General features: G+C 46.8%; 1 protein-coding gene across 10 annotated transcripts in view; it reads right to left on the bottom strand.

Moving 5' to 3' along the window:
- Positions 1–828: 828 nt before the first annotated feature.
- The window catches only part of Rimbp2 (RIMS binding protein 2), a 175,658-nt gene continuing 149,152 nt past the window's right edge, over positions 829–27,334 (bottom strand). For 4 of the 10 annotated variants that reach the window (XM_055605908.1, XM_055605904.1, XM_055605907.1 and 1 more), the window contains 8 exons: positions 24,409–25,104; positions 22,946–23,063; positions 17,896–18,080; positions 17,198–17,366; positions 15,461–15,564; positions 13,932–14,003; positions 4,279–4,413; positions 829–2,237 (listed from right to left, as the gene is read on the bottom strand). In XM_055605908.1, coding sequence (XP_055461883.1) covers positions 2,049–2,237; positions 4,279–4,413; positions 13,932–14,003; positions 15,461–15,564; positions 17,198–17,366; positions 17,896–18,080; positions 22,946–23,063; positions 24,409–25,104 — 1,668 coding nt within the window. In that variant the 3' untranslated portion in view covers positions 829–2,048. Of the gene's footprint in view, positions 3,816–4,278; positions 4,414–13,931; positions 14,004–15,460; positions 15,565–17,197; positions 17,367–17,895; positions 18,081–22,945; positions 23,064–24,408; positions 25,105–27,334 lie in introns of those variants that run through there. The other 6 variants (XM_055605910.1, XM_055605909.1, XM_055605911.1 and 3 more) reach the window with 6 other exon arrangements.

Here is a 27,334-nt window from a genome sequence, read left to right on the forward strand (position 1 = left end):
AGTGGCTGGAATTACAGAGTTGCACATCATCCCATGGAGTGACAAATTTGAACTGCTGTAAACAGTCTGGTTTTATTGCTTTCTCTGAACAATTCCTATTAGGGCTGAATCTAGAACTGTCTCCAAAGGCTCATGTGCTCAGGGCTTGGCTACCATCTGAGGAGCGGAGCTCTTGGGAAATGACTGGATGGTGAGGGTGACAGCTTCATCAATCAGTTAATTTATTGATGAGTTAGTTCATAGCTAAACAGGCTCTTACAAGCTGGGCCTGGCTGGAGAAAGTAGATCAGTGGGAATGTAGCTTTGTGGGGAGTGTCTGTCCCCTGTTCCCTTGTGCTTTCTGCTTTCTGGCCTTGGTGAGGAGAGCAGCCTTTCTCTATCGTGCCTTTCCATCTCACCACATCCCAGAAAGATGCTGCCCGTGGACCTGAACCTGCAAAAGGGAAAACCTCTGTAGACCTATCTGGTAAGTTAGGCTGCATTTAGTTGTGCTGAGTTCTAGTGGTTCTTTATTACCAGTCCTGGAAAAGGTGCCAAGGCGCCAAGAGGTTTGATTTGAATCCACAGTTCAGCACATTCTTGTGGTCTCCGTTGTGTGCGTGTCTTAGGTAACACATAGACTCAGCGCTAATTACCGCTGTCCGTTTTGCCACCAGGAGTGTCTGATATCATACAAATGACTCCTAGAACATGGGTTCAAGATCATATTTTAATTGGTTAAAAAAGACCCAAGCCCATAGAGTTGTTTATGGACATTTGGCAGAAAGGAATTCCATTCCCCTGCCACGATAGGAATATTTAAAATAAAGATACAAAATACATGGCATTGTACAAAATAACAAAGTTTATTTCTAGAAAATGTCACCCTAACTGTATACATGCATACATACATCCACACAGCACTTCACACACTGAGGAGCGGCCTTTTAACCAGTCTACCACATACAATTATATTACAATTTACAATATAGTTTTTGAAGACACAATGGGGAAAAGCTTTGTCATTCATGTACAAACCTTCCAGAAATTACAAAAGAAAGGCAGTCTGAAAAGTGTGTATAAAGAGTAAAAACAGTTTACAGTGGAATTACAAAGTAGTGGCCGCCACACACATCTGCCAGCATTTCAGGAGGTCTGCTATTCAAGGCTGATGATAGAGATGAGTGTGGGGCTATGTCTTGAGAGATTTCAATTAAGCTCCTTCTGGTCTGGCTAATGAAGTGTGTGGTGGCTTTGCTGCGTGTGCTGTGGGTGGTGTCTGGGGCAAGGCATTTCAATAAATAATGAAAGTAAGAGAAATGTAAAAGTCACGGGCTGGGACACTGAAAGCAAAGATTATCAGCTCCCTGGCTGGCTGAAGGGTGTGCCTGCTGCTGGATTGCTCCCTCTCCTTTGCTCTTCTGTGTGGTGGGATTCGTAAACATTTCCTGTGTGCTTCAGGCTTGCTTTGAAAGACCCAAGGGAGGCATCTGAAAGTGTAGGGACTGGGCAACTGTGATGTGAAGCCACTGTGTCAGTGAGTATGAAGACCAGGAATGCACAACACATGCGAAGTATACACGGTGTTTTTATTCGACAGTACAAACCACTGTGCAGTTATAAGGCCAGAACATCAAGGCAAATTAAACCAGAAATTTCAAGACCAGAGTGGAAATGACAGTAATGCATAATGAGGCAAGCATCTTGAGAAGTGGGGGGAGGTCAGAAATCCTGTAAGGGCTGGCTGATGTCAAGTGTGTACAGGCTGGAACTGCAGGTTGGAGGGCTGCAGAGAGCCCTCCCTCCCCTGCTGCTCAGCTGGCTACCCCTCCCGCCTCCCACCCCAGGCCTTGGACAGAAGCTTGGAAGTGGAGAGGGAGGGGACCGCAGTGCAGCCTCTCTCCCTGGTCTCTCCAGTGGTATTACATGAATAGTAAGAGTGAAAGAGTGTATCTCTCTACTGCTGGGGCTAGGGGGAGTGGCCAAGGTTGGGTTTTGGGAGTCATGAAAGCCCTAGTTTGGAATTAAAGCAAGTGACATGGATTTGGAATTGTCCGAAGGCTCTCGGGTCATTTCACCGCGCCCAGCCTTTTCAGCAGTTTCTTGCCTCTGGAGAGCAGCCCTTTTTTCTTTTTCGAGGACATTTCCCTGCCTCTCCCAGGACTACCAGAACCCATAGATGACGTAGGTGACCCCGAATGGAGATGGGCTGTGGGGGATGGAGCTCTCCTTGCTGTCCCTGAACCCTCGGGAGGAACCTAGTAGGTACATTGCGACAGTTTTATTGAGTGTGTCAGCGCCAACAATTCACTCGGTAACACGTACTGCCCCGTCTCCCGCCAGCCAGGGGAAAGGGTGAGTGGTTCGTTTCTTCTTTCAATGTTTAAGTATGCCATGAGAAGCACATGCCCACTCCCGAGGCCCCTCAGAGAGAGAGAAACTGGCCTCGATTGGGCTTTCGCTGTCTTTGTCTTGGCCATCGCTTTAGCAAAGAAAGCCAGGTCATAATTTACTCTGAAAATTCAGACTAAAAGCAGGGGAAGTTATTGTCAATCAGATGGATAGGCAGATGGCCAAGTGCCCATCAATCGTCATTGTAAAGCAAAAGCTCTCAATGGGAATTTGGATGGATTGTGAACTGGGTGGGATAGATAGAGACCCTGCCATGTTGGAGTGAGCCCTTGGGTCAGTTAGAATCCTACAGAAACTTTGGGGATGGCACACTGTTTGAAAGAAAAAAAAACTGAAATGAACCTTAATTGTAATCTAAGGAAGCTCAAAGGCCCTTCTTGAACACTCTCACCATTTCCAAATAGAGGAGTACATGCTTTCCGAAGCACAGAGCATTGGTGGGTTTTGGCCAACAGTGCTTCGAAAGGGTGGAATTTGATTCAGGGACACTGAGTGCCAATTTCACATCATTCTGCAGCTCGGCACACACCTGAGCATGTCCAGTAATCGCCAGGCCTCTGGATCACTATACACTCGCCAAAGCAAAACTTGGCAAGTGAGAGCTGGGCACCCAGCGGGCATACCATACAAAGCAAGGGGGCCTAAGCTTGCTTGGATTTAAAATCAAGGTCTAACTCTAATGGAGAACACCTAGGGCACACCCAAAGCACACCTGAAGATACCATGGGGCCAGCTAGTGCAGTCATGGGAGCTGCCACGTCGGGAGACAGTATTGCATTGGTGTGCCAGCACCTTTCTCGAACCTCCATGAGATCTGAACCGTGCTCTGAGCAGAAGGAAACACCTGCTCCTAAGGCCAAGGGGCTGCAGCTGGGTGTTCTGGCCAGCTTTGGCAAACCCAGAGCCAAAGCCACCCCGAAGGGCTTGATCTGGGATTAAAGTTTTGTCTTGGCTATTATCAGAAGTCAAACTTGGTACAGTAAACACATGGATCCGGGGTTGTGCTTTTACCGAGGGTGGCTGACAATGCAATAGGCAGCTTCCCCTGTGAGTACACACTGGCGCACTCTGTGTAAACAAACAGCTTGAAGAAATATGTTCCCAAGGTTGGCCTTGCCCATATTCTCAATGGACATATTTTAAAAAAATGATTGTTCAAGACGATTTGTTTCACTATGAATCCAGTTGCCAGGCAACTGATATCAGGTGAGATAGCCTAATACTTTAGGTCCAATGGGTTTTTGAGACATATTTCTTTTCTTTTCTCTCTCTCTCTCTCTCTCTTTAAGCCCACATTGAAGTCTTAAGACTACCGCGCTGTCCGCTTAGGGTAGCTTAAGTCGGTATCTCTCTAAGGTGTCTTCGGTTGCTCACTTACGTGAAGGCTACATGCCTGATTAGGGTGTGAAATGAACACTCTTCTTCTATGTCCAAGCAGATGAGCGAAGAGATAAAAACATATACGTAAAATACAACAGATAAGAACTCGCAGTGATGGTGAAACGTAAAGATGAGACACTCAAGAGAATGCAGTCTCGGGCAGGCGTGCTACACTACGTAAGCCCTGCCAGCTAGAGCCCTAAGTGGGAGGCCAGTGGCACCTGGGTCCCCGAACCTCACTCTCTGTCGGCTGAACTGTGCACCTATTGTGGAGGCCAGGGAAGGCCTTGGGGTCAGGCAGACTGACACCAAAAGGTCTTTCTGTGGGACACCAACTTATAGGTTGGAGCTAAGCATTTTCAGGCACAATGTCCAAAGAAGGACAGAGAAAAAAATCGGGGGCAGATGCTGGTGGGGCCCAACTCATGAAAGCAGCAATGCAAAGATTGCGCCAGACCGCAGAGGGAGAGAGGGAGGCAGGCAGGCAGGCTAAGGGGGGTGGCTTACCCTTTTGGCCTTGGAGCGCATGGGTGGGTCATGGGAGTAGTGGGGCGGAGCATCGGAAAGGTGGACCTCCACATCATCAGGCACTTCTTCCAGAAAGTTGGAAGGCACAAGGCCTTTCTGCCCATTCAGCTCTCCCTGTAATCACAGGGTTGGGGGAGGGTCAAAGGAGCCACTTTTTCCAGAGCCTATTTCTCTCAGAAGGACACTCTGCTTAAGAGGACAGATGTGAGCAGTTGGTTCTGGCTAGAAGTGGCAGAACTTAAAGGAATGCTGTATAAGTACTCCCAAAGGGCCTGGATTATAAGAGCAAGCCTAGTCATGTACAAGGTATGAATCTGGAACCTTGCACATGCCAGGCACATGCTTTACTGCTGACTTATATCCCCAGCCCTCTCTTCACTAAGTTTCCCAGCCAGCCTTGAACTCACAGCCCTCCTGCCCAGCCTCCTGAGAAGTGGGAACTTCAGACCCATCCAGGTCTTGATCTGGCCCATCAAGTACAGCTCTTGTTTAGAAGTGGGGAGTAGGTCCTAAAGATCCAACTCTGCTTGGAGCCACTCCTTGGTTTCCAAGCCCAAGGTCTCTAGGGCTGGAGTATGGTGAAACACTTGACCTGGTATTTGCATTCTATTGAGCCAGTTTGGGCTACTGACAGAGTTCAAGGCCAGCCTTGGACACTTGGTGAGATCCTGTATCAAGGTAAAAATGGCTAAGGGTATAAGACAATGGCAGCATGCTAGCCTAGCTGTGACAGCAACGACCCCAGCCAGTGTCACTCCTTGTAGAACTGGGAGACAAGGGTTCAAAAGTGCAAAGAAGGTCAGACCTGCTGTGCCAGCAATGCTGCAGTTTCTTTCTTACATATGAACATGTCATTACCGTAGAAGTTTAGCCGACAAGGGGGAGAGGAGAGTGTTCGCCCCCACACACCTCTGCTTCAGGGTAGAAGAACCTTGAGGCTGTGTTCATCCAAACCTGCACACATGCCGAGGAAAGGTGGAAGTCTGGGAGTGTAGTGTCCTAGCAGCCACAACACTCCATCCCCAGGGCTCCCAACACTGCCTGCAAGTTCAAAGTTGGCTGGCCATGGGCAGAATAGTGCCTCATGCCTTTAAGTCCCAGCTACTTGGGAGACTTCAGTAGAAAAGGAGTGTTTGAGCCCAGGAGGTTGGAGACAATCCTGGTCAAAACATCACCGTCCTCAGAAACATGGCACAAAAAACCCGGTTGGTCCTGACAGCATGGAGTTGGGTCTCTTCATTGATGGTGAGCCTACCTCATCAAATAAAAATCTTACAAGCATTACAGTCCACAACCAAAAGCATAGTGATGGACCTGAGGAAGGGATGAATAGTTACAATGCCCCTTTTTTTTTTTTTTTTTGCTGGGGGTTATTAACCAGAATATGTAAAGAACAACAGCCACATAACAAAAGACATTTAAATGGACATTTCTCCAAATAACCAAATGGCCAAAAAAAAAAAAAGTAGGGAAGATCACAGTACCACTACACACAGGTCAAACACAGATTAAACTATATAGATAGACCAGTTGTTCAACCCCTTGAGCCCACTTGGTGGAGGGAGAGAACTAACTCCAAGTTTCACGTGTACCTACTGTCTCCCCCAAGTAAATAAAAAAAAAAAGTTAAAAAAATACATGATTCAAAAAAACAAAACAAAACAAAACATGATTCTTCCACCATCAGAATGAGCACGGTCAGGAACTTCCCTGGAGCCCTTCCAACCCAGAAAACAAATATTGGTGAAGATGTGGAAAGAGACTGGACCCTCACATCACACTGGAGGAAATGCAGTGGGGTAGCTACTGGGGATCATGGTGTGGCAGGTCCTCGAGAAACTCCAGACAGAGAGCTACAAGGTGGTCCACAGCTCCACCTCCAGGCGTGTACCAAAACTGCAGAGTCTGGTCTCGGAGAACCATACATACAATCTTTATGCCTGCATCATCTGCCACATTCACAAGGCAAATGCAACCAAAATTCCCACTACCAGATGAATGGATTACCAGAAGATGACGTATGCCATGGAATAGTCAGACTTAAGAAAACCCCTTTCTGGCATGTCTTCGGCATGGCAAATTGAACCCACTTCTGTAAAAATGATTATTCTCTAAGAATTTCTGAGTAAGCCACTAGGCTGGAAGTCTCACCACCAAAACCCAATTAAAGAAAAAAGCTAGTTCTCTATATAAAGAAGAGATGAGGTCTTGTTGATTTTTGCTAAGCCAGGGGCGATCCCTCCCCACACCAGCCTGCCTGCCAATCAAGCTGCCCTGGACAGAGTAGCTCACACGACAAGAGAAAAGCTGCTCCTTGAATATACCCAACCCACAGGAACAGAAGAGGCCTCATTGGGTGCAAGGGCTCAAAAGAATCCTACACACACCAGGCACACGAGTATACAGAGATCAGTGGCTCCTGCTGGTCCTCCTACACAGCATCATGGATCCTTCTAGAGCCAGGGAGTTCTGAGAACTTCACCTTTCAACTTGGCATAAGCATGCCAACAGGTCATACTGTAAGTATTCTGTCTGTTATTTTCCATAATTTCTACCCTTATATACGCATATATGTGCCTTTGCTCTTGTTTGTACACTGCTCACGGTGAAGATGTTTATATACCCCACCCAGTTTACTATAATTTTAACTATACTCCCCAGCCATATCTTATATGCTCTCCTTCCTACATCTTTTCTTCTCTCCTCTTTTTGCTTCTTAAATATAACCTTCCATAGATTTAACACTCTTTAAAATCTGTGAACGCTGACAATATGTCCACTTCGTCCTTTAGTTACTTTACCAATCTCATTAATATTTTTCAAAGTCAATTTAATAGTTAATCCTTTTCCTTCCCACTATACTTCTCTCCCACTCTAAATCTCATTAAATGAACCCAGGTGCACTTCATACTGTCCTTGGTTATCTTCCAACAGTTGTTGAAGTCTAAAGGGTCCCTGTTGTTAGCTGGAGAGTAATACCCAGTAGCTGTAGTGGTCCTCCTAGTCAGTGTGCCAGCTGGGAATAATTGCGGAGCTTACCAAGGCACTCAGAGCTCCTGGACTCAGAAGTTCTTTTTATGAGCTACTCAACTCTACTAATCTTGAATGTTAAAAATACAGCAACTGAAAGAAAACAGCAAATTTTTAAGAACCAAGCAACAAATAATATCAGACACATAAATCCCATCACAGTAATATAAGAAACAAGAAAAACTAGACACGGAATCCCTCCAGAAATGACTAATCCTGAAGCAATGCCTCAACAAGTTGAACAAGTTGAATGAAATCCTAGACACAGAACTCAATATAATGGTCATAAGGATGTTCAAAACATAACTGAAGGAAAAAGGAAGGTGTGATCGATGGTGTGAAAGAGGAATTCAACAAAGAGAAATGCTGAAGAAAACCTAGTCTGAAGTACTGGAAATGACAACACATAGAAAATAAAAACAAACTCTGTGGAAAGTCCCAGTAACTTTCAAGATCAAGGAGCATACAGAATATCTGAGCCTGAAGACACGATGGAAGAAACAAAATGATCCAGCTAGGACAATGATAAAATACTGAGGTATACAATCTAATCCTACGATATAAGTGACACTAAAGAGACCAAATATATGGGTTTATAGGCATAGCAGGAAGAGAATCTGATTCTAAAGTCACATTTTCAAGACTGACAGCTCTTCAGAGTTAGGAAGAGGGGCCTGACCAAACCACACAGATCAGTGAAGAACTTCTCATTATGTTTTAATCAAAACACTAAACATACGGAACAAAACAGTATATTAAGAGTGTCAAGAGCGTGGGGCTGGAGAGATGGCTCAGTGGTTAAGAGCACTGTCTGCTCTTCCAAAGGTCCTGGATTCAATTCTCAGCACCCACACGGCAGCTCACAACTGTCTGTAACTCCAGTTCCAAGAACTCTTGACACCCTTATACAAATGCACATAAAACAAAATTAAATAAATTTAAAAAAAAAAGTGTTGAGAGAAATGCCACATCACAAAGGCAGGCTCATCAGAGTAACAACAGACTGGGCGATTGATGCTTGAAAACCGGGATGGCCAGCTGGGCTGCGGTGGCAAACACTTTAATCCCAGCACTCAGGAGGCAGAGGCAGGTGGATCTCTTGAGTTCAAGGCCAGCCTGTTCTATAGAGTGAGTTCCAGGACAGCCAAGGCTACACAGAGAGACCCTGTCTCAGAAACAAATATTCCAAAAATCAGCAAAATGGCAGGAATAAATACACAACTTTCAATAATAACAGAATTTTAATAGTCTCAATTCCCCAAAACCCAATGACAAATGAAGCATCTTTTTTGTTCCCGCACCCCCTAAAAATCACCTCATCATAAAAGGCCAACATTGCCTTAGGGTGGAGGATGAAAAGGATGGTCCAATAAAATGGTCCTAGAACACAAGCAGCTATTGGTGCTCTAACATCTGACAAAATAGATGTCAAACCAGATGAGGGAGAAAAAATAGTGAAGGTGACTTCATACTGATCAAGGGAGCAATCTCTCAAGAGGACATCACCATTCTAAACACATATGTCTGAACACAAGTGCTGCTAAGATGGCATAGAGTAACCCAGCACGATAATAGTGGGTGACCAGTCATTCTGACAGAAAAACATCTGAACTAAATGACATCATAGATCAAATAGACTTAATTGACACCTACAGAACATTCCATCCAACCACTGTAGAATACTTACTGTTCTCAGAAGCCCATGGAACTTTCTTTAAAAAAGAAAGTATGTCACAACAAACACAGGAAAACTAAAATAATTCCTTGTATCATCTCTGATGATCACAGTGGAATAAGACTACAGGTGCACAGCAAGATGAACTCTCAAGCATACACAAACCCACGAATATTAAACAACACACAACTGAATGATGAACAGAAACGTCAAAATGGAATAAAAACATAACTATGATCAAATGAAAATAAAAACATAATGTACCAACACTTCTGGGATACAACAAAAGCAGTCCTTGTAGGGAAGTTTATAAATACATATATGCCTACACATCAAGCAATCAGATCTTGAGTAAACAGCCTAGCAAGACACCTGAAAACATGTCAAATCTGCAAATGGAAAGAATTAGATCAGGGTAGCAATTAATGAAATAGAAAAAATATAAAAAAATCAATGGGCAGAGAGCTGATTTTTCAAAGAGGGAAGCAAGATTCCCTTAGTCAAACTAACCAACAGAAAGAGAGGAAAAACCCAAATTAGAGATGAAAAGGAAGCCATTACAACAGATACCAACAAGCTTTAGAAAAATCATTATTACTTTAAAAACCATATGTTCCAATAAACTGAAAGATCGAATTTCTAGACATATTATAACCCACTAAAATAAGATGAAATACACAATTTGATATATAACAGCGAGACTAAAACAGTGATTAAAAATCTCCTGAAATTAAAAAAAAGAAGAAAAGAAAAAGTTCAGGCCTATTTGGACTCACTGGTGAATTTTACCAGACCTTCAGAGCAGAGTAAGACCAATGTTTCACAAAGTATTCCATAAAATAGAAAAGGAACATTACCAAGTCCTTTTAATGAAGCCAGTATGACAGAGATACCAAAAGCAGGCAAATACTCAAGAAATAGGAAAATTGTAGACCAATTTCCCTGCTGAATACAGATGCTTAAATTCTCAACAAAATATTTGCAAAATTAATCCAAGAGCCCTTTCCCACACTGATAAGGAATGTATTAAGAAACAAATCAGAAGAACAAGCCCATTCAGGATATATGCATGTATGTATACGTGCATATACACATATACAAATACAAATACATATACATATACATATACATATACATATACATATACATATACATATACATATAGTTCATGGTCAATGGGTTAACAAAACAAAAAGATCACTGAGTATGATCTAGTTGGGTTTGTTCCAGAGACTGTTCCAGGGACTGTTCAATATATGTAAATCAAAAACACTGTTACATTGAGTATATGCTGTCAAGGACAGAAATCACATTGTCATCGCAATAGATATATAAAGAAAAAGCTTTCAACAATGAGTGTCCCGAAGACACTCAAAATATGTCTCAACATAATAAGAGCTATACATAACAAACCTACAGCATTATATTAAATGGCAAAAACTTTGAAGTATTTTCATTAAAATCAGGAACAAGAAAGGAGAAAACAGGAAACAGGACAGGAGCCTACCACAAAGGGCCTCTGAAAGACTCTACCCAGCAGTGTATCAAAGCAGATGCTGAGACTCATAACCAAACTTTGGGCTGAGTGCAGGAAATCTTATGAAAGAAGGGAGAGTTAGTAAGACCTGGAGAGGGCAGGAGCTCCACAAGGAGAGCAACAGAACCAAAATATCTGGGCACAGGGGTCTTTTCTGAGACTGATACTCCAACCAAGGACCATTCATGGATATTACCTAGAACCCCTGCTCAGATGTAGTACATGGCAGCCCAGTATCCAAGTGAGTTCCCTAGTAATGGGAACAGGGACTGTCTCTGACAGTCTCTGTGGCTGGCTCTTTGACCACCTCTCCCTGAGGGTGGAACAGCCTTGTCAGGCCACAGAGGAGGACAATGCAGCCAGTCCTGATGAGACCTGACAGGCTAGGGTCAGATGGAAGGGGAGGAGGACCTTCCCTATCAGTGGACTTGGAGGGGGGTTTGGGAGGAGAAGAGGGAGGGAAGGTGGGATGTGGAGGGAATGAGGGAGGGGACTACAGCTGGGATACAATGCAAATAAACTGTAATTAATATAAAAATGTTAAAATTTAAAAAAAATCAGTAACAAGGCAAGCATATCCATTTCTCCATTCCATATGGTGTTGAAAGCCTTAGCTAGAGCAATAAGAGAAACAAAGGTATTGAACAAGTGAGGAAGAGGTCAGAATATCTCTGTTTGTAGATGTCATGATTCCATGCAAAAGACCCCAGGACTCTAACAGGAAACTCTCTACAGTTGATTATCACCAGCAGAAGATTTGCAGAATGCAAATTAAAATACAAAAATTATAGTAGCTTTCCTAGGTGGTCATGAAGTGTATAATGAGAAAGAAATCAGGGAAACAAGCCCATTCAGTATATATGTGTGTACACACACACACACACACACACACACACACACACACACATATATACATATATATGTGCTTAAGCACATATTCATATATGAACCTACATTTTATGTCAATAAGTTAATAATAAAAAATTAAATAAAGTTTACGGGAAAGCTGGGCACAGTGGTACACGCCTGTAATTCCAATACTCAGGAGGCAGAGGCAGGTGGATCTCTTAAGTTCAAGACCAACCTGGTCTATAAGGTGAGTCCAGGACAGCCCTGTTTATCAAGAAGATGGAGGTCTTCCCTGTGTAGACAGGTGTGACATAGAAGCGTGCTACTGACTTCTGTGGCGAGTAACAGGCTGGCCACTCCAGGTGAGTCATTCAACATTGTTATGACAGTAAGATCGCAAATGGAGATGACGGGCATAAACATCGGAGACAAACAGCCACCACTCTAGAGAATCGGCTGATGACAGCAGATACAAACACACTTCAGGACAGTAGTTCATGGAGGACACACACATTCCCAAGATGGATTCTGTGCAGCCAATGACAGTCATCTACAGCCAGGCCTAGTGGCATGGGCTGTGACTCAGCCACTCAGGAGGCTGGGGCAAGTACAAGGCCAACCTAAACAGTATAGAGAGACCATATCTCAAAACGAAAAAGTGAACTAAAGCCTGAGGTAGAGAATAACCTTAAGATCCATGCATTCTTAAGAATGATTTAAAGACTATATTAAAAAAAAAAAAAAAAAACAAGAATAAATTTCTTTGTCTTTTGCTAGATGACAGGTAGAGTTTTCCCTGAGCCTAACCTAAATATGACATAGGCTTTCTCTAAGCAGAGTGCTAAGGCTGTGTGGTAGGGGCAAGGCTCACTATGAATTTATTCCCCTGCATATATTATAAAATACAGTATAGAACAAAGAGATGGAAAGAGCAGAGTCAAGAACTACAGTCGATGCAATCCTCCATGCAAGTGGGATTTAGTGTATACAATGTAGAGCAGCTTTCTTTAAAAAGTATTTTTATTTCCATTTGTGCATGTGTGTGTGTGTGTGAGAGAGAGAGAGAGAGAGAGAGAGAATATATGCTACATGTGTGCAGTGTCAATTGAGGAGGCTAGAAGAGGGAGCTGGAGTTATAGACTTTTGTAAGCCACTGAGCATGGGTGCTGGGAATCAAATGTGGGTCCTCTGCAAGAGAAGCAAGGTTGTTAAGCTCTGAGCTAGCTCTCTAGCCCCAGGATGGGTTCTTTTAGAAATGATCTTTGTAATCTTCTAACTCAAAAAAAAAAAAAAAAAAAGTAAACATAGCCACATGTTCACATGTGAGAAATAAGCTCAGAACTGAAGAAATAAGAGTAGCTGTTTTCATCAGTGTGATGAGCCATGAACAGACAGTGAACTGTGACCTGATTCAAATTCATAGACTAAAACTGTACTCAAAGCAAAAAGGTAAAGAGCAGACCGTGGAAGACATTGCCATTCTGTGAAAGAAGGTGTGGCTATCGCACGGAAACCTACAAGCGGTTGTGGCTATCCCACCACAAGCTGCTGTGAAATCTTGGCAGCTCGGAGGACCAGAGCTCTGACAACCTACATGCCTGAGGCTGTGGGGAAGGGGCCTCTGGGACATGGAGCAGCAAGACTCCCAATTGTGTTCAGGGGCCCATAGATGGATGGTCATGGGGAGCAGCCACAGAGAGTGGCTACAGGAGGTGGGAGGCATGCAGAGGACATCCAATTACAGAAGCAGGAAGTTAATCCCACCCTGTGTCTGGCCTCCCTTATTGCCCAGAAAACATTAGAGAGCTGTAGAACTATCTGCATGGGAGGTGCCATGGCTGATACAGGCAATGAATGAGCAGGGAGAGTGACTCTCTAGTGTCTGGCTGTGGGTGGTGGGAGCTGGGAAGCCAGGCTGGTCCACCTGTTTGTTTTGTTTATACTTCCTATTCTCCATGAAAGAAAACCCACCACCCAGGCCATAAATAACCTAGAAAATCAAATTGTTTTTGTAAATGTTTGGACGGTTGCAATTTTGTGTTTGCTTTGTCTACAGATTGTAGACACAAAAAATACTGTAATTAGTAGAGAGCAATGAGAGACCATAGTGCAGGCTTCCTTCCCTTCCTCCCTCCTTTTCTTTTTTCTCGTTCTTCATTCCTCCATCCCTCCCTCCCACCATCTCTCTCCTTTTCTTCCATTGCTTCCTCCCTGCCCTGTGTCTCTTTTCTGTTTCTGAACAGGGTCTAACTCTATAGCCCAGTTTTCCTTAAACTTACAATCCTGCCTCAGCCTTACAAGTAGCAGGGCTACAGCCATGTCACTTTGGCCCCCAGATTTCTACATTATATACAAAAGAGAACTCAGCTGAGAGAGGCAGCAAGCAGACAAATGCTTCAGAACATGACATAGTCATATCACAGCTCATGTGTTGAGAGAGAGAGAGAGAGAGAGAGAGAGAGAGAGAGAGAGAAAGCATACACAAACCAGGGGTTGGGACCTGCAAAATGAACAGCATTTCTTGATGTTCCAAAAACTTACATAATAAAATCCATCTTCATCGATTTCACCAAAAACAGTAATAATGTCTCCTGTGCAAAATGGAAGTTCAGCCTGCAAAGACAGAAGACAGAGCTAAGAGCATATTGCAACATGGTAGGTATTCTACAAGGCCCTGGGTTGTTCTTACACTTTGGGAATTAACCTGTCTTTCAACTGTGTCATGATGCAGGATACAGAGCAGGGCAATGGATGGGGATAGGTTGCTTAGAGAGGAGGGAAAGGGATGGGGGTGTTTGTTTGAAGCAGACTGGGGGGCAGGGTATGTTCCCAGCCTGAGGGAAACACTGTAGATTAAAGGTCATCGCCACCTCCTGGTAATGCACAGGAAATCCAGCCACATGGTAACTATACCTGGAACAGGGGGGAACATTCCCTAAAGAATGAGGACCACTCTTTCTGAACCAAGAAAATCTCCCAACCCCATCACCAACTCAACACCCATCTGTTAAATGTCGGGTCCCATTGTGGGGACAGCAGAGAATGTTAAACACCAGCGCCGGTGTCTAGAATTCCAACTGTCTTTATACCCTATGGACCATAGAGCACAACAGAAGGTAGAAACACAAAGCTGGCGGAGGAGAACTAGCACAGCTGTGTCTAAATGCAAGAGTGAAGTGATAAAGTTTACCAGGTGGCAGCTGATAATCCATCACAGCAAAGCTGTGGTCAAGAATCCAGATCAATCTGGTTTGGGGACAGGTAACTCTGGAAGCAAAAGACCTCAGCCTGATTTCTTAGATTTTTTTCCTTATTTCTGATCATGCTCTGCCTTCATACCATGGGGTGCCCAGCTGCTCCAGGCTCATGTTCCCCAGGACACCAGCCCTCCTTGCTCATCTTTCATATGCATGTGAAAGGTCATCAGCCAAAGTAACTTTGATTTCTCTGCTAAAAGGGAGTCCATATTGCCATGCCCAATAAGTGTGGATCACAGGTTGCTTTTCCAATAGTTATGCTGGGAAAGTTGGAGGATTTTCTGCTATAACTGTCCTTGTGACATCAAACTCCTCAGTCATACCCAGTGAGCACCATGCTTCACATAGGCCAGGTGTATTCTATGCATACATCTCCATGACACAGGTTGGAAACTAGACACCCTATGAGTAGGAGCTTAGAACACAATAGAGCAAGTGGATCACACCCTGGAATAAGGCTGAGCATGTTTGCACTGTCAGCGGCAAGCCTGTGTGATACGCTAGGTCAGAATGACTCCCAGCTGTGTAGAATGGGGTGGGGCAATTTGTGAGTGTGGCTAAAAACAGCCATTTGCCCACTTAGCAATGATTTCTGGGTTTCTGCTGGCATCCTTGGACCTCAGCTGACCATGGGTAACTGAAAACGTAGAGCTGCGTTTGCCTTGTGGTGGCTGGCCATTGGCTCTCCCTCCCTGCACCATTCAGGAGGAAGACATAAAGGCACATAGCCTAAGTGTGGTGCCCATGAGAAGCTTAGCCAGGAAGTCACCAGTAGCAGTTCTGGGTCAGCATGGAAGAACTCTGGGTTGGTACCTCAACGTCCACATTCGGGGAGCTCTCCCTTGGGTCATAGTCGTAGAGAGCTACCATTCTTCGTGTGGGCACGGAGTGGCCCCGGCCGCTCCGTCTGCTTCTCTCTGAAAATCCATAAGATCTAGTCATGAATATTCCCAAATCAGCGGTGACCCTGCTAGGTGCCCAAAAGGGTGGGCACAACTTGCTAACATCCCTAGCTTGGGCCGACTGTCTCAGCTCATGTCTTTTCCTAGACTGTTCACTTTCACAGTGACGTTCTCCCTTGTGTCCACCATGCTAAGGGGGCTCCCTCAGACAAAGGAACTCCTTCCAAACTGAGTCCAAGTGCCTGGTCTGAGGTACCAGGCAGTTTTGGCTTGGGAAAGCCTAGCAGGTACCATGAGGTTCTGGGCAAGAGCCACAGCTCTCCTTTGAATTGAAAACCTACTTCCTAATAAGAAGATGGAGACTCTAAAGAGCCAGGAAGCTAAGGAAACTTACAATTACAAGGACATTCAGAAGTTGATAAGACTCACAAGGCTCTTCCCTAGCTTCTAAAGCTGTGAATAATTGCTAGAGAGTGAGACTCTGCTAGGGCCAGCTGCTAGGGGCACAGGAGCTCCAGGGGTAGTTTTGCATGTTATCACACATGCTAGGCGTGTGATCTTTTCGATGCGGCAGCTGCCTCTGAGTCACTCAGAGTTGGCCAGATGGCAGCATCGGACAAAGGCAAAGTTAGCACGGTTACCATTATGGACAACACAAACAAAACAATAGCTCCGATGCCTGATTTAGAGACAGGCTAATTAATCTTGGTGTTTCTATGAACAAAATAGATAAGCCTGCTCAGATTGTTTGATCTGTAAAAGCAGAAAACCTCTAGAACAAATGAAAGAAAGGCTATATTAGATCATAGTAATAGGGAATCATAGTCCATTGACCAATTTCCAGACTTGAGCCAATTACAAATCCAAAGTCCCTTGAGTGAAGAGAAGGCAGGTCTCCCCTCCTGCCCACTCCTGCCTTCCCCTCTCCTCCTGCCCTCCCCTCCAAGAAGCAGAGCCTAGGTTCCCCGTAGCCCTGTGCAAAGGGGTCCATGTTGCAATGCTGACTGGTTTTCCTGTTAGTCTTCTTCCCATCCGCCACCCCCAGAGACCTAAGGCATTTTATTAATGTAACTATCCACCGTGGAGAGGAAACATCGACATGGGATCTGCCTCCAGCAGATTGGCCTGTGAGCAAGCCTGTGGGGCATTGTTTTTTGATTGATGACTAATGTAGGGGTGGGGACATCCCTAGGTGGCCAGTGCCACCCCTGAACAGGTGGCTCTAGGTTATAAAGAAAGCAGGCTAAAAAAAAGCCAGTAATCAGCGCTCATCATGATCTGTGCCTTAGTTCCTGCTTCTCTCAATGACGGACTTACATAAGGTGAAGTAAACCCTTTTCTCCTCAGGTTGGTTTTGGTCAGACTGTCTTATCATAACAGAAAGCAAACTAGAATAAGAAGCAAAGACTTTTAGTTGTATTTTGCCCGCCTTTGCACAAATACAAGGGTGCAAGAATGTTCCTGAAGCACATGGGTGTATTGCAGTATTGGCTGCAGAGTGTGTTTTATCCAACCTTGATAGCAAATTCTCCAGAGAACTGGGCACTCAGAGGTGCTGTGCAGCCTGCACTTCTTGGGGCGGCAGCTGCTCCTTGCTACGGTCTGCTGCAAAGTGCAAATGCAGCCAAGCATGAGGGACCACCCTTACCTATTTTCTCCACAGGTGTATTTAGAGGGAGGAAGCCTTGTCTCAGCAGCTGGTCCATCATCTCTTCATCATCCGCATGGATCTCAGAGACCATGTTACAGGGAATGAGGCCAAGCCGGGCACAGGTCTCCCCACGGTAGAAGCCATCTGCGTCTTTGTCTCCATATACCTGGAGTTACAGGGGAAATCAGAGCATTCTGATAGGCCGACTCAGCTACACTGACAGCAGAGTCACCTGAAGTCAAAACTGCGTAGAACACACTTTCCAAACCCCACCTGTCACCTGCATTAGTCATAGGCCTGTTGGCATCTGACCATGGCTTCTCCCCTCCTCTTCCCTCCCCTTTTTTGGTATACCTCCTTGAGGTTCAGGCGTCATACACTGAAACGAATGCTCTTCAGATTCAGGGTCTGTAAGCACAGGCTCTGACTGAGCATGTAGTACACAGGCCTTACTTAGGCACACAGGTGTGTAGGCATGCACAATCCTATAAAGCAGACAGGTGAAGGCAGTGCCCCCTTTCCTAGGTGAAGTAAATGCAATGCCTGTCCTGTGTTCAAGGCTTTCACAGCCCTGAGCCACCTCCTCTAGCAGCCCTTGAGGTCAAAGGGCTACTGCTGTCCACACTTGCATGAGCACCGCTCTATCTCCACTGCCAGTCTTTGCCCCCAATCCACGGCACCGCAGCCATCACTACCTTGATGATCTGTCCTTCTTTGAAGGGAAGCTCCTCCTCTGCAGCGTCAGGATTTGGGGACATGGTGAGTGGGTCGTAGTCAAACAGAGCTACAAAGATGCGGGCCGGGAGCTCCTCAGCACCAGGGTCAGTTTCGGACTCATCATAGAAGTCTGGAGAAAGGCGGTCTCGCCCGGTGTATTCATCTGGAGCATGCAGGGTACAGATAGCACAGGGATCATGTGACACCTGTGGAACAACTCAGGGGTGCAGCTCACACATGGTTTCAGTGAACCCATGAAAAAGGAAGCCCTGTGAGCTCATCTTTGTCTGTTTGGGCTCAGCATGAGGAGAGAAATCGGCCATAGTAACAAGAGGCTTTGAGTCAGCGGCTCTGCTAGAATAGGTGTTGGGTCTCCTTGGAGTGCAGATGTGATCCCCATGAGATGCCTCTTGGGTCCTCAGCAGAACACAAGGCTAACTACAAAGTTTTTTGTCACTCTCACATTTCAGAATTCAGCATGGCCAACAGCACTGTTCTCCCACCCGAATGTTTAACCAGCAGCAGATATACCTTTCATGGAAGGAAATTAATGAATACTTCTACAGTATCTAATCATGGTTTTGTTGTATCCTAATGTCTCTCTCTCTCTCTCTCTCTGTGTGTGTGTGTGTGTGTGTGTAACTTGACATATCCTGAGGTGGGTGGTTGTCTAGCTATACTGGCAGGATGCTCACTGTAGACTCTCTCACGCAGACACTAAACTTCATAATAACCCTGCTTCTTAAATAAGGGGCCCTTTACACTTTCATCTTGGACATTTTCAAATGGATTTATTTCTGCTTATGTGTAGCTATGTGCAAGTGAGTGCGGGTGCCTCAGATCCTTTGAGAGCTGGAGTTACAGGTGGTTGTGAGTCTCCTGATGTGGTTTCTAGAATCAAGCTCGAGTCCTCTGGAAGAGCAATCCATGTTCTTAACTTCTGAGCCACCTCTCAGCCATGCCCTACCCCCACCCCATTCTGGACACTAATTGGCTCCAGGGTACTTCCACTAGGGTGTCAATGCTCGCCTGTTTTACAGTTCTGAGGGTTGTGAAAAAAAATAATAAAAGTCTGTGTGTACTCAGTACAGGTGGAAGTGGCCTTCAGATATTTTCTGTCTATAGTAGCTCAAACCTGAGAATGTGGAGCCTGCAAATACAGAGGCCAGTTATGTCCACATGCATGAACATGTATATGGGCATGCCCTTCATAGAAGGGGGGACAGTGGGGCAGCGGTTCTCAACCTTTAATGCTGGGACCCTTTAATGCAAGCACTAAGAATACTCATAAAGACAAACCTTAATAAAAACATGATGTGTCTGTATGTGTCTCTAAATTAATATTCAATAACCCCCCCCCAAAACCAAAATATAATAGCGGCATGAAAGGCTGATTTTTTTACATTGGAATGGATGTTGCTGAAACGATATGTCATAGACAATCTGCTGCTTCGTGATGCATTGTTTTGTTTTCTGTGGACCTTTAATTTACGCTTGGAACAAAATTCTTGACAGCCTGTTCATATCATCACTGTGGTGTTGGCACAAGAACTTCCACAGTCACTCTTACAGGATGTGTGGAACCCGGGGCAGCTGTGAGGCCCCACTTTGAATCCAGCTGGGCTTTGCAAGAACAAGTCAGCCCCTGTCACGGGACCTGGTTGGAAAAGCTTCAGCTGTAGGAACAGCCTTGGGATGGCAACTTCTGGATGTGGCTTTCCTGGCATTTGCTGTCTGTGAGTTATTTGTGCTTCTTTGGGTTGCATTATGCAGCTCCTCTGTGGATAGCAAGTGTCAGTGGTCAGGAGCTGAGTGTGAGCCTAAGAAAGGAGGCCCATGGCCAACTTCCCCTGGAAAACACCATTAAGTCCTCCGGGAATGCTTATGCACCTGACATGTAACAAATCTCACTTAAATGTCTGATGTTGTCTGCAACGAGCAACCTTTTCTTGGCAGGGATGGATTTTCTCTTTTAAAGGGTTAGACTTTTTCCAGTTAGTTTTCAGTTTTCAACATTTCCTGTGGACGAAGGATGGGCTATAACACCCCCCCCCAACTGCAAACTATCAGGAGAATGGGAAACAATGGGGGAGAGTTCAAGTTGATTAGTAAGCTAGACTGCAGTATACCCAAATGGGTGTGGCCATTCATTTCCAGAAAAGTGACACATACACGCCCTACCCCCAGGCCTTGCATTTGATGGGTAAGTGAGAAGATTAACACAAAGGCCCAAAACTACTCAGGAAAATGTTAGGTACAATTAAATGCCTTTGGAAACAGAGAGCCAACTAAGTGACCTACTGCTGTTAGACAGGGGACCAAACAGCATGTCTTTTTAAGTCACGCAGAACACGGTTTACTTAATTTTAGTTTCGGAAATCAGAATATTAATAGCCACAGTATTTTACTCAGTTGCAGCTCCACTATCCATTAAAAATACACCCAGGGAAATACGATATGAAGATTTCATTACCATTAGGAAAGAAAAAAAAAAGGTTGCTTTTGGAATATAGCAGGTTTCTAAAATACTACTTGCTAATATTTTTAATTTTTACTTTTTATTTTGTATGTATGTATGTATGTATGTATGTATGTATGTATGTATGTATGTGTGTATATATATATATATGCATGCATGTGTACAGTATGTTTGTGGATACTAAAAGAGGGCATCAGGTCCCCTGGAATTAAAGTTACAGGTAGTTGCTGTGTGGGTACTTGGAAATGGACCCATGTTCTCTACAAGAGCAGCAAGTGCTCTTAACCGCTGAGTGAGCCATCAGACCCTAATTGCTACTATTTTAACATGAAAAGAGAATTAAGGATCAGAGAAATATATTCTCTGACCCCTGACTCCTGGTTATTAGTCACTGACCCCTTGGCCCACCTCCCTGCAGTTCTTCATGGTGGGTGTCAGACCTACCACATGGGTGTTTTCTTCTGCCTTCATGGGCAGAGAGGTTTGTCCTTCTGCACAGGGATACCCCATGCAAAGTGCTGGATTAAAGTTGTGTTTTTCCCATAGGTTCCCAAGTGCCACAAGAACTAAGGAGAGGTAAAGGGACCTGTCATGGGCTCCTTTGAATGTCAGGATGAGGGATGTGGTCTTTGTTATACAGCAGCACTCTTTCTTTGGGACCAGTCACATGCCTCAACCACCTGAGTCCTTCCTCTTAAGAATCCAGACAAAACTTGCGTAAGAGTCAATGACAAGGGCCCCAAACAAGGCTTTGAAGCCTGTCCCCAGCTCTCAGAGACAAGGACACCTGACATATCTATGGGCATGGGATGACCCTGTCTTCTTGTTCAGTCTTTGATCAGCTGTGGTAGTGGCATTAAGTTCCTGGTCTGGGAGACTAGAATACGAATCCCACTCTACTTCCATAAACGACATGTATCTCAGTGCCCATAGGAGTGTCCACTGCTGCTTATGGTGTCTCTGCTGGGGGGGGGGGGCTGTTCACAAAAGCCTGTTTATTTGGCCACGTGACATCTTCTCCAGCAGAACTGCATCCTTCATTTGTCAAACAATAACACCAATACTGGACAGCCAAGTTGGCTAGCACAGCTTGAGCCGAACCTTGAGTGGGCTAACCCTGACTCTCAAGCCTCAGGACAGAAGCCCCACTGAACGAGACAGTCCAAACTAGTTTCTACTCACTTGGTCATGGTTGGTTGGCCGGGCACTGGGATCAGAGCACAGAGCCCCACTCTGATCTGCTATCTTGGGGTCTGTGGTTTCTTAGTCTGGCCACACACCTCTTGCTATCTTTTGTGTTACTAAAAACAGGTTTTGTTGGTAGTTGTTGGATAGGTTTTGATGTGTGGGGGAAGGTCTTGGGTGGGGGGGTTATTTTGTCAGTGTGGGTGTGGCGATGGAATCCTGAAGCCTCACATTCTGCCAGTGAAGCCTCATCCCCAGCTGGTAGCACAAACAGCTATCACAATCCATGTCATTTTTACTGGTAAAAGGATGCCTGGTAAAGACTGTAAAGATGCAAAAGAACATGTTTTCATGCCTCTGCAGGAGGGAGACATCCTACTGCTGTCTGGATTCCTCTTGGGGTTGGGAAAAGAACAGTGTTCTAAAACTTCCTGCCTGCTGTAATTTGAATCCTTTCCAATTCGGGTCACCTGAGCAGGCTTCCCTCAGCTCTGAGATGATGAACCTGGTATTGTCCCCAGCCGTTACTGTTTAGTGTCTCTGCTGGTGTGGGTGTGGGTGTGGGTGTGTGCCCTCGAGCGCGTGCGCAGGTGTATGCGTACGCAGGTTTGTGTGTGTGCATGTGTTTCTTTGGCTTCTCCCCATCCTTGTTACCTTATGAACACCACTTCGAATTACTGTCTCCATGATTCCATGTCAGTGGCGGCAGCAGCCTCAGGTTGGTGACAACAACCAAATGACAGCTTTGGGCACCACTGGCTGAAGCCCGGGTGTCATGCAGTAGGTAAAGAGAATGGAATTAGGATGGATGGTGCGGGGAGGGAGCTGTGGTGGACAGGGAAGAGAGCACATGCCCTGGGGACACTTCCAGCTTCCAGCTGCTGCCAAGACCTGCGTGCCTCACTGTGGCCTGTGCACGCACACGGTCCTGGAGCTCACCTGGATACGTTGGGTATACAGTCAGCTCAGCACCTCTCTCTCCTCGGAAATTACTAAAGCACACCTCTGACTTTGTCTACGATGGTGGGTCTAGTGAGGACTTTGAAAGGAGAAACTGCATCCTTTGTGTGAGAATGTGGGGGGTTGGGAGCAGGAGGGAAACGGATAAAGCCAGTAGATGTGACATTTTGTTCTCACTCTCCTGCTCCTCCTCTCCTGCCTCTCTTCCCACGGGGACAGGTGTCACTCTCCCCTCGCACTCATGGTGGACTGAATCCTGACACTCTGAATCCTTTTGTCCTTTTTCTCTTCAGTTGTTTTCCTCAGGCATTTGTCACAGGGACCAAAGTCCTAAAATGTCATCCCTGAGTGGTTTTTAAGTACATGGTAGACAGGAAGTGAACGATATGGATCAGGCCACTAACCAATGGATGGAGCCATCGCTGGCCGGTGTCTCTGAGGACCTCCGCCACTGTGGGAATACCTTCGGCTCACGTGATCCATCCGGTCTGCTCGCCCCATCAAAGCAGAGTTTCCTAAAATCTAGAGCCAGAAGAAGGCTTGTAGTTAGACATCGCTGGCCTCGGAAGGAAAGGAGGTGTTCAAGCCAAATCAATCCGGATTGGAAGCAGAAGCACTAAAGGCAACTAAACGTAGCTTTTAACTGAAAGGTTAGCTGAGTGACCTGGGGAAGATGCTAGCCGGGCCCAGAACCCCCACTCTCTACATCCGGGTCCCACAGTGGGGCTGGCAGTAAAAATGAGTCAGAGGAGGAAGCTTTTGGTTGATGCTCCTGAAGCCAAATCCTTTGAACCAAATTGACTATGGTTTACAGCTCAGGTACTGCTTCAGGTAAGTCTTCTTGGTTTTGACCCCAAGTGTCACTAGCAGAGATACACTGCCATAGTTCCCAAAGTCCACATACAGAAGGGATATGGAGGCTTCTGGACATTCAGGGAAGTGCCTATGTCTTATCAGCCTTGACTGTGCTCTCTGGTTAACCTGGGCCTAAACAGAGGCCTCCTATCTAGAAATAGGTCAGAACTGACTAAAGGGAAGCAGGTCACTAGGAATCTGGCTGATGGAGGCCATGCCCAGGACACAGGAGCCAGAGTGCATGAGCCTATAGCCATGGGTGAGACTGGGTGCCATGGGGTGCAGCCACTGCCTGGCATGGACAAATCACAGAGTGTATAGCTCAGTTGGAGGCTTGCTGCCATGCTGGGGGGCGAGGAGGAACCTGTTTGCCCAGTGACAGTTGAGCAGGGCATTTGGGGATATTGTAGAAAGGATATAATCACAGAGATGAATGAAGACTTGGATGAACCCCTGCTGTGTAGTAGACACAGGAGGGGAAAAGATTGGGGTGAGAAAAACATTGAAAACAGTTTACAAAAATGAATTTCTTCCCTAGTTATTCTCCATATTTTTAAACAGTTATAGATGAAAGCCAAAGGAGGGGAGGACCTTAAAAAGCCAAACAACAAAGACAAAAAGCTTTTGATCATACCAGCAGTCCTCCGTGAGCCCCTAAGGATCATTTTGGGGGGGGGGGGATTGTGTGTTTCCTGAGTTCAGATACTCAGCAGTTCAGCTAACCCTTAATTAAAACTTAGATTCAGTTGTCCTTTAAGTAAAGCAGCCGTAACCATCGCTGATTCTGTGGGGGAGATTGTTATTCCAAAGCAAGGAAACCTTCAGGATGGTCAAGCAACTAGGAAGCAATGGGACTGGAGAAATGAAAAAGAAAAATGCAGGGAGAACCAAAGAGAGCGGCCCAGAGAGTCCCCCGATGCACGCAAAAGCCCGAACCAAAGGCAAAAACCAACAAAAGGATGAGCACGGATTGGTTTGGCAAGCGCGCGCAGAGGATGGTTACTTGACACACCAAAGGGCCGTCTGCCACTTGGGGACGCTCAGCTGCCCTACTGTCGGGCATGGCTGGGCTTTTCCTCCAGACACCCCGAAAATCTTCGTGGTCGCTGGCCTCGTCCCAGCCATCCCTCCTGGGTACAGGCCTCTCCGGGCTGGGCTGGGTGTCATCGCTCCTGATGACGTCACTGAGGTCCACCTGCTCCCCAAAGTCCTCTTCGATGCTGCTTTGTCGGGTCAGCGTCCGCCGCCGGGCCAGCAGAGGCCTCGGGCTTCTCCTACAGGGACAGTGACCAGGGCCTGGACTGCACTTGGCCGAGGTGCTCCTGAAACTAAATCGAGACTCCTCCTCCTCACTGCCACAGTCCAAACCACTGTCCGGGCTCCTGGTGGCGGAGCGGCTGAACCGACAGCCTCTGTCTTCTAGAAAGAGATCCTCCACATGGATGCCCGGGCCCCTGTGCTCTGCAGGGAGCCAGGATCCCTGTAGGACTGGATGTCCCCAACAGGACCGCGCTGACCCACGCTCCATGGCCAACAAGGCCCTGGCTCTGGAGGACCCCATGCCCTGCCTGAGCAGCGGCTCTCCATGCTCCGTGTCCTCCTCAGCTACCTCAGGGATACTGAACAGTCTCTTACTGCGGTGGGGCTGTTGGGGGAACTCGGGCTGCTCCAGGAAAGTGCCTTCCAAGCTCCTAGCCTTATGGCATTTCTTGGGGACAGCATGTGTGAGAGAGCGGTTGTATGACCAGACATGAGGCGGTGGAGGAAGGAGAGAAAACACACACAGAATTAGTCTTGGCAGCGAGGCAGGGGGCCAGTGTGAGGCAGCCTCTGCTCACGGAGACCTGCAGCATGCCTGCTGGGGCTATTGGGATGGAGCAAATGGGTCTTGTGGTGGGTGCAGAGCAGAAGGTGAGGGATAGCACACAGACGAGCCAGCGGGGACGTCAGGAGCAGACACCATGCAGGTGAGCTAGAAGGAGAAACGGTGGCCCAGATGGGAGAAAACGATGCTCCCAGGCCCTTGCCTGGTCCTATGCTGAAGAGGTACCCAGAGTAGTGGCAGGAATTTGTGCATGCCACCATGACTGATTTCCCACAGCCCAAGGACAGCCATCATTGAATGCCGAGTGTAGGGGGAGATGGCCCCATATTGTCCCTGTCCCTTCCTCTGGACTGTTTCTTTCCCAGCTCTTAGCATCCCAGCTGACCATTCACCATTCCCTTGGCTAAAGCAATAGCCCCAGGAGGAACTTGGTCCTTTATAGCACACCTGTGATCTGGTGAATGTTGCCAAACAGACCCAGGGCCTACTTGCTGCCTACAAAGGACCAAGGTCCTCCACCTCCACACCCGAAATTGACCACGTCAGGTCCATCTGGCCTCAGCACATGGCACAGAGCTAGCCGCTCTTGACGTCACTATATGAACACTCCGGCATTCAGGCTTTGGTCTGAGTCTCCACATGTATCATTCCCCGCCAGCGCCAGCACCAGCGCCTTTGTCTCGATGCCAACCACTGCTCTGTACTCTGCCTTGGGAAAGTGTGGCTGACTCTAGGAAAGCTCTTCCTATCCCCTGCTGAGAGCTGGGGGTGCCCTTATGATGGGTGCCCATGACGGCCTTGCCAGCTGCCCCCACTGGTCTGCGGATACCCAGTGCAGTCTACTGTTTACTTCTGCCACCGCCACCCATAGGTGAGGGAGCACAGGATCTGCTGACTCATGCATTTTTCTCCCTTATAATGCCACCTTCAAGGATTTTGGACTCAGGTGTGTTGAGCACTATGAAGGTGAAGAATGACAGCTGAAAAAGAGGGTAACACATGGTAGGCAGCTGAGCTTGGCCAGTCCAGGATGAAGGGTCATGTTCCCTGGTCCCACTGGGAAGCCTGCTTGGCTTAGCCAGTCATTGCTGTATGGGGCTGTGGGTCCATAGCTCCCAGCTGCCCTTGGGAGTTAGTTAGGAGAATCGTGAACCCCACACCCGTAAGAAGCCCTGTGGGTTGGTGAATGGCACGCGGCGGTGGCTACCCTGACCATCCTGGCCCCTAGGATACTGCTACGCTGCTTAGAAGAGGGTGAGAGGTGTGTGGGGCTTCACCTCCCCCATCACAGTCCCCTCCGTGCACCTCCCTTGGTTAAGCAGCTCTTGGGAGGCTAATAGCTTCCCCGTGTCCAGAGTAGTGTCTGGAAGATGGACTGCTCAGGTGCATGCCTTTCCCCGACCCACCCACAAGCACTTTCAGCTTGGCTCTTGCTCTGGAGCAGAGCCTAGAGCGGCTCAGAATCTCAGCTTCAGGAGAGGGCTGTGTGGGACCTGCTGGAGGAGTGGCACAGGGAACTGTGTGTGAGCCGTATCATGCAGGGCCTCATTGAGGTCCCCAAAGCCCTCCAGGGACCCTTATGGGGAAAACATCCATATGGTCTCCATAGAGGCCCCGAGCAGACAGCATTTTATCTCCTGTCTAGAACAGTGTGAGGTGATGCATAGCTGCAGAAGTTAGCTTCACGGCCCCACCCACCCAGCCATCCTCATGAAGTAGCCACCCTTCCAATCTCCCGTCGCCAGCGATGGACGGTACAGTATGGGGCTCATGTGATGGGCCCAGAAGTATGCTGGCCTAGGCTTTCTCTGGCCCCCAGAGTGTGGCTCTAGCCCACGTGGATTCCTCCTCTTGCAAAGCTTTGTGTGGCCCAGCCCTGAACTGGGTTAGTTCAGTGCTAACCCAGAAGGAAGGCTCAGGTGGATGCCTTTCCCCGACCCACCCGTGAGCACTTTCAGCTTGGCTCTTGCTCTGGAGCACAGCCTAGAACGGGTTGGAATCTCAGCTTCAGGAGAGGGCTGTGTGGGACCTGCTGGAGGAGTGGCACGGGGAACCGTGTGAGCCGTATCATGCAGGGCCTCATGGAGGTCCCCAAAACCCCTCCAGAGACCTT

This window comes from Psammomys obesus, unplaced genomic scaffold (genome assembly GCF_907164565.1).
Source record: "Psammomys obesus unplaced genomic scaffold, mPsaObe1.curated_primary_1811, whole genome shotgun sequence".
Lineage (NCBI taxonomy): Eukaryota > Metazoa > Chordata > Mammalia > Rodentia > Muridae > Psammomys > Psammomys obesus.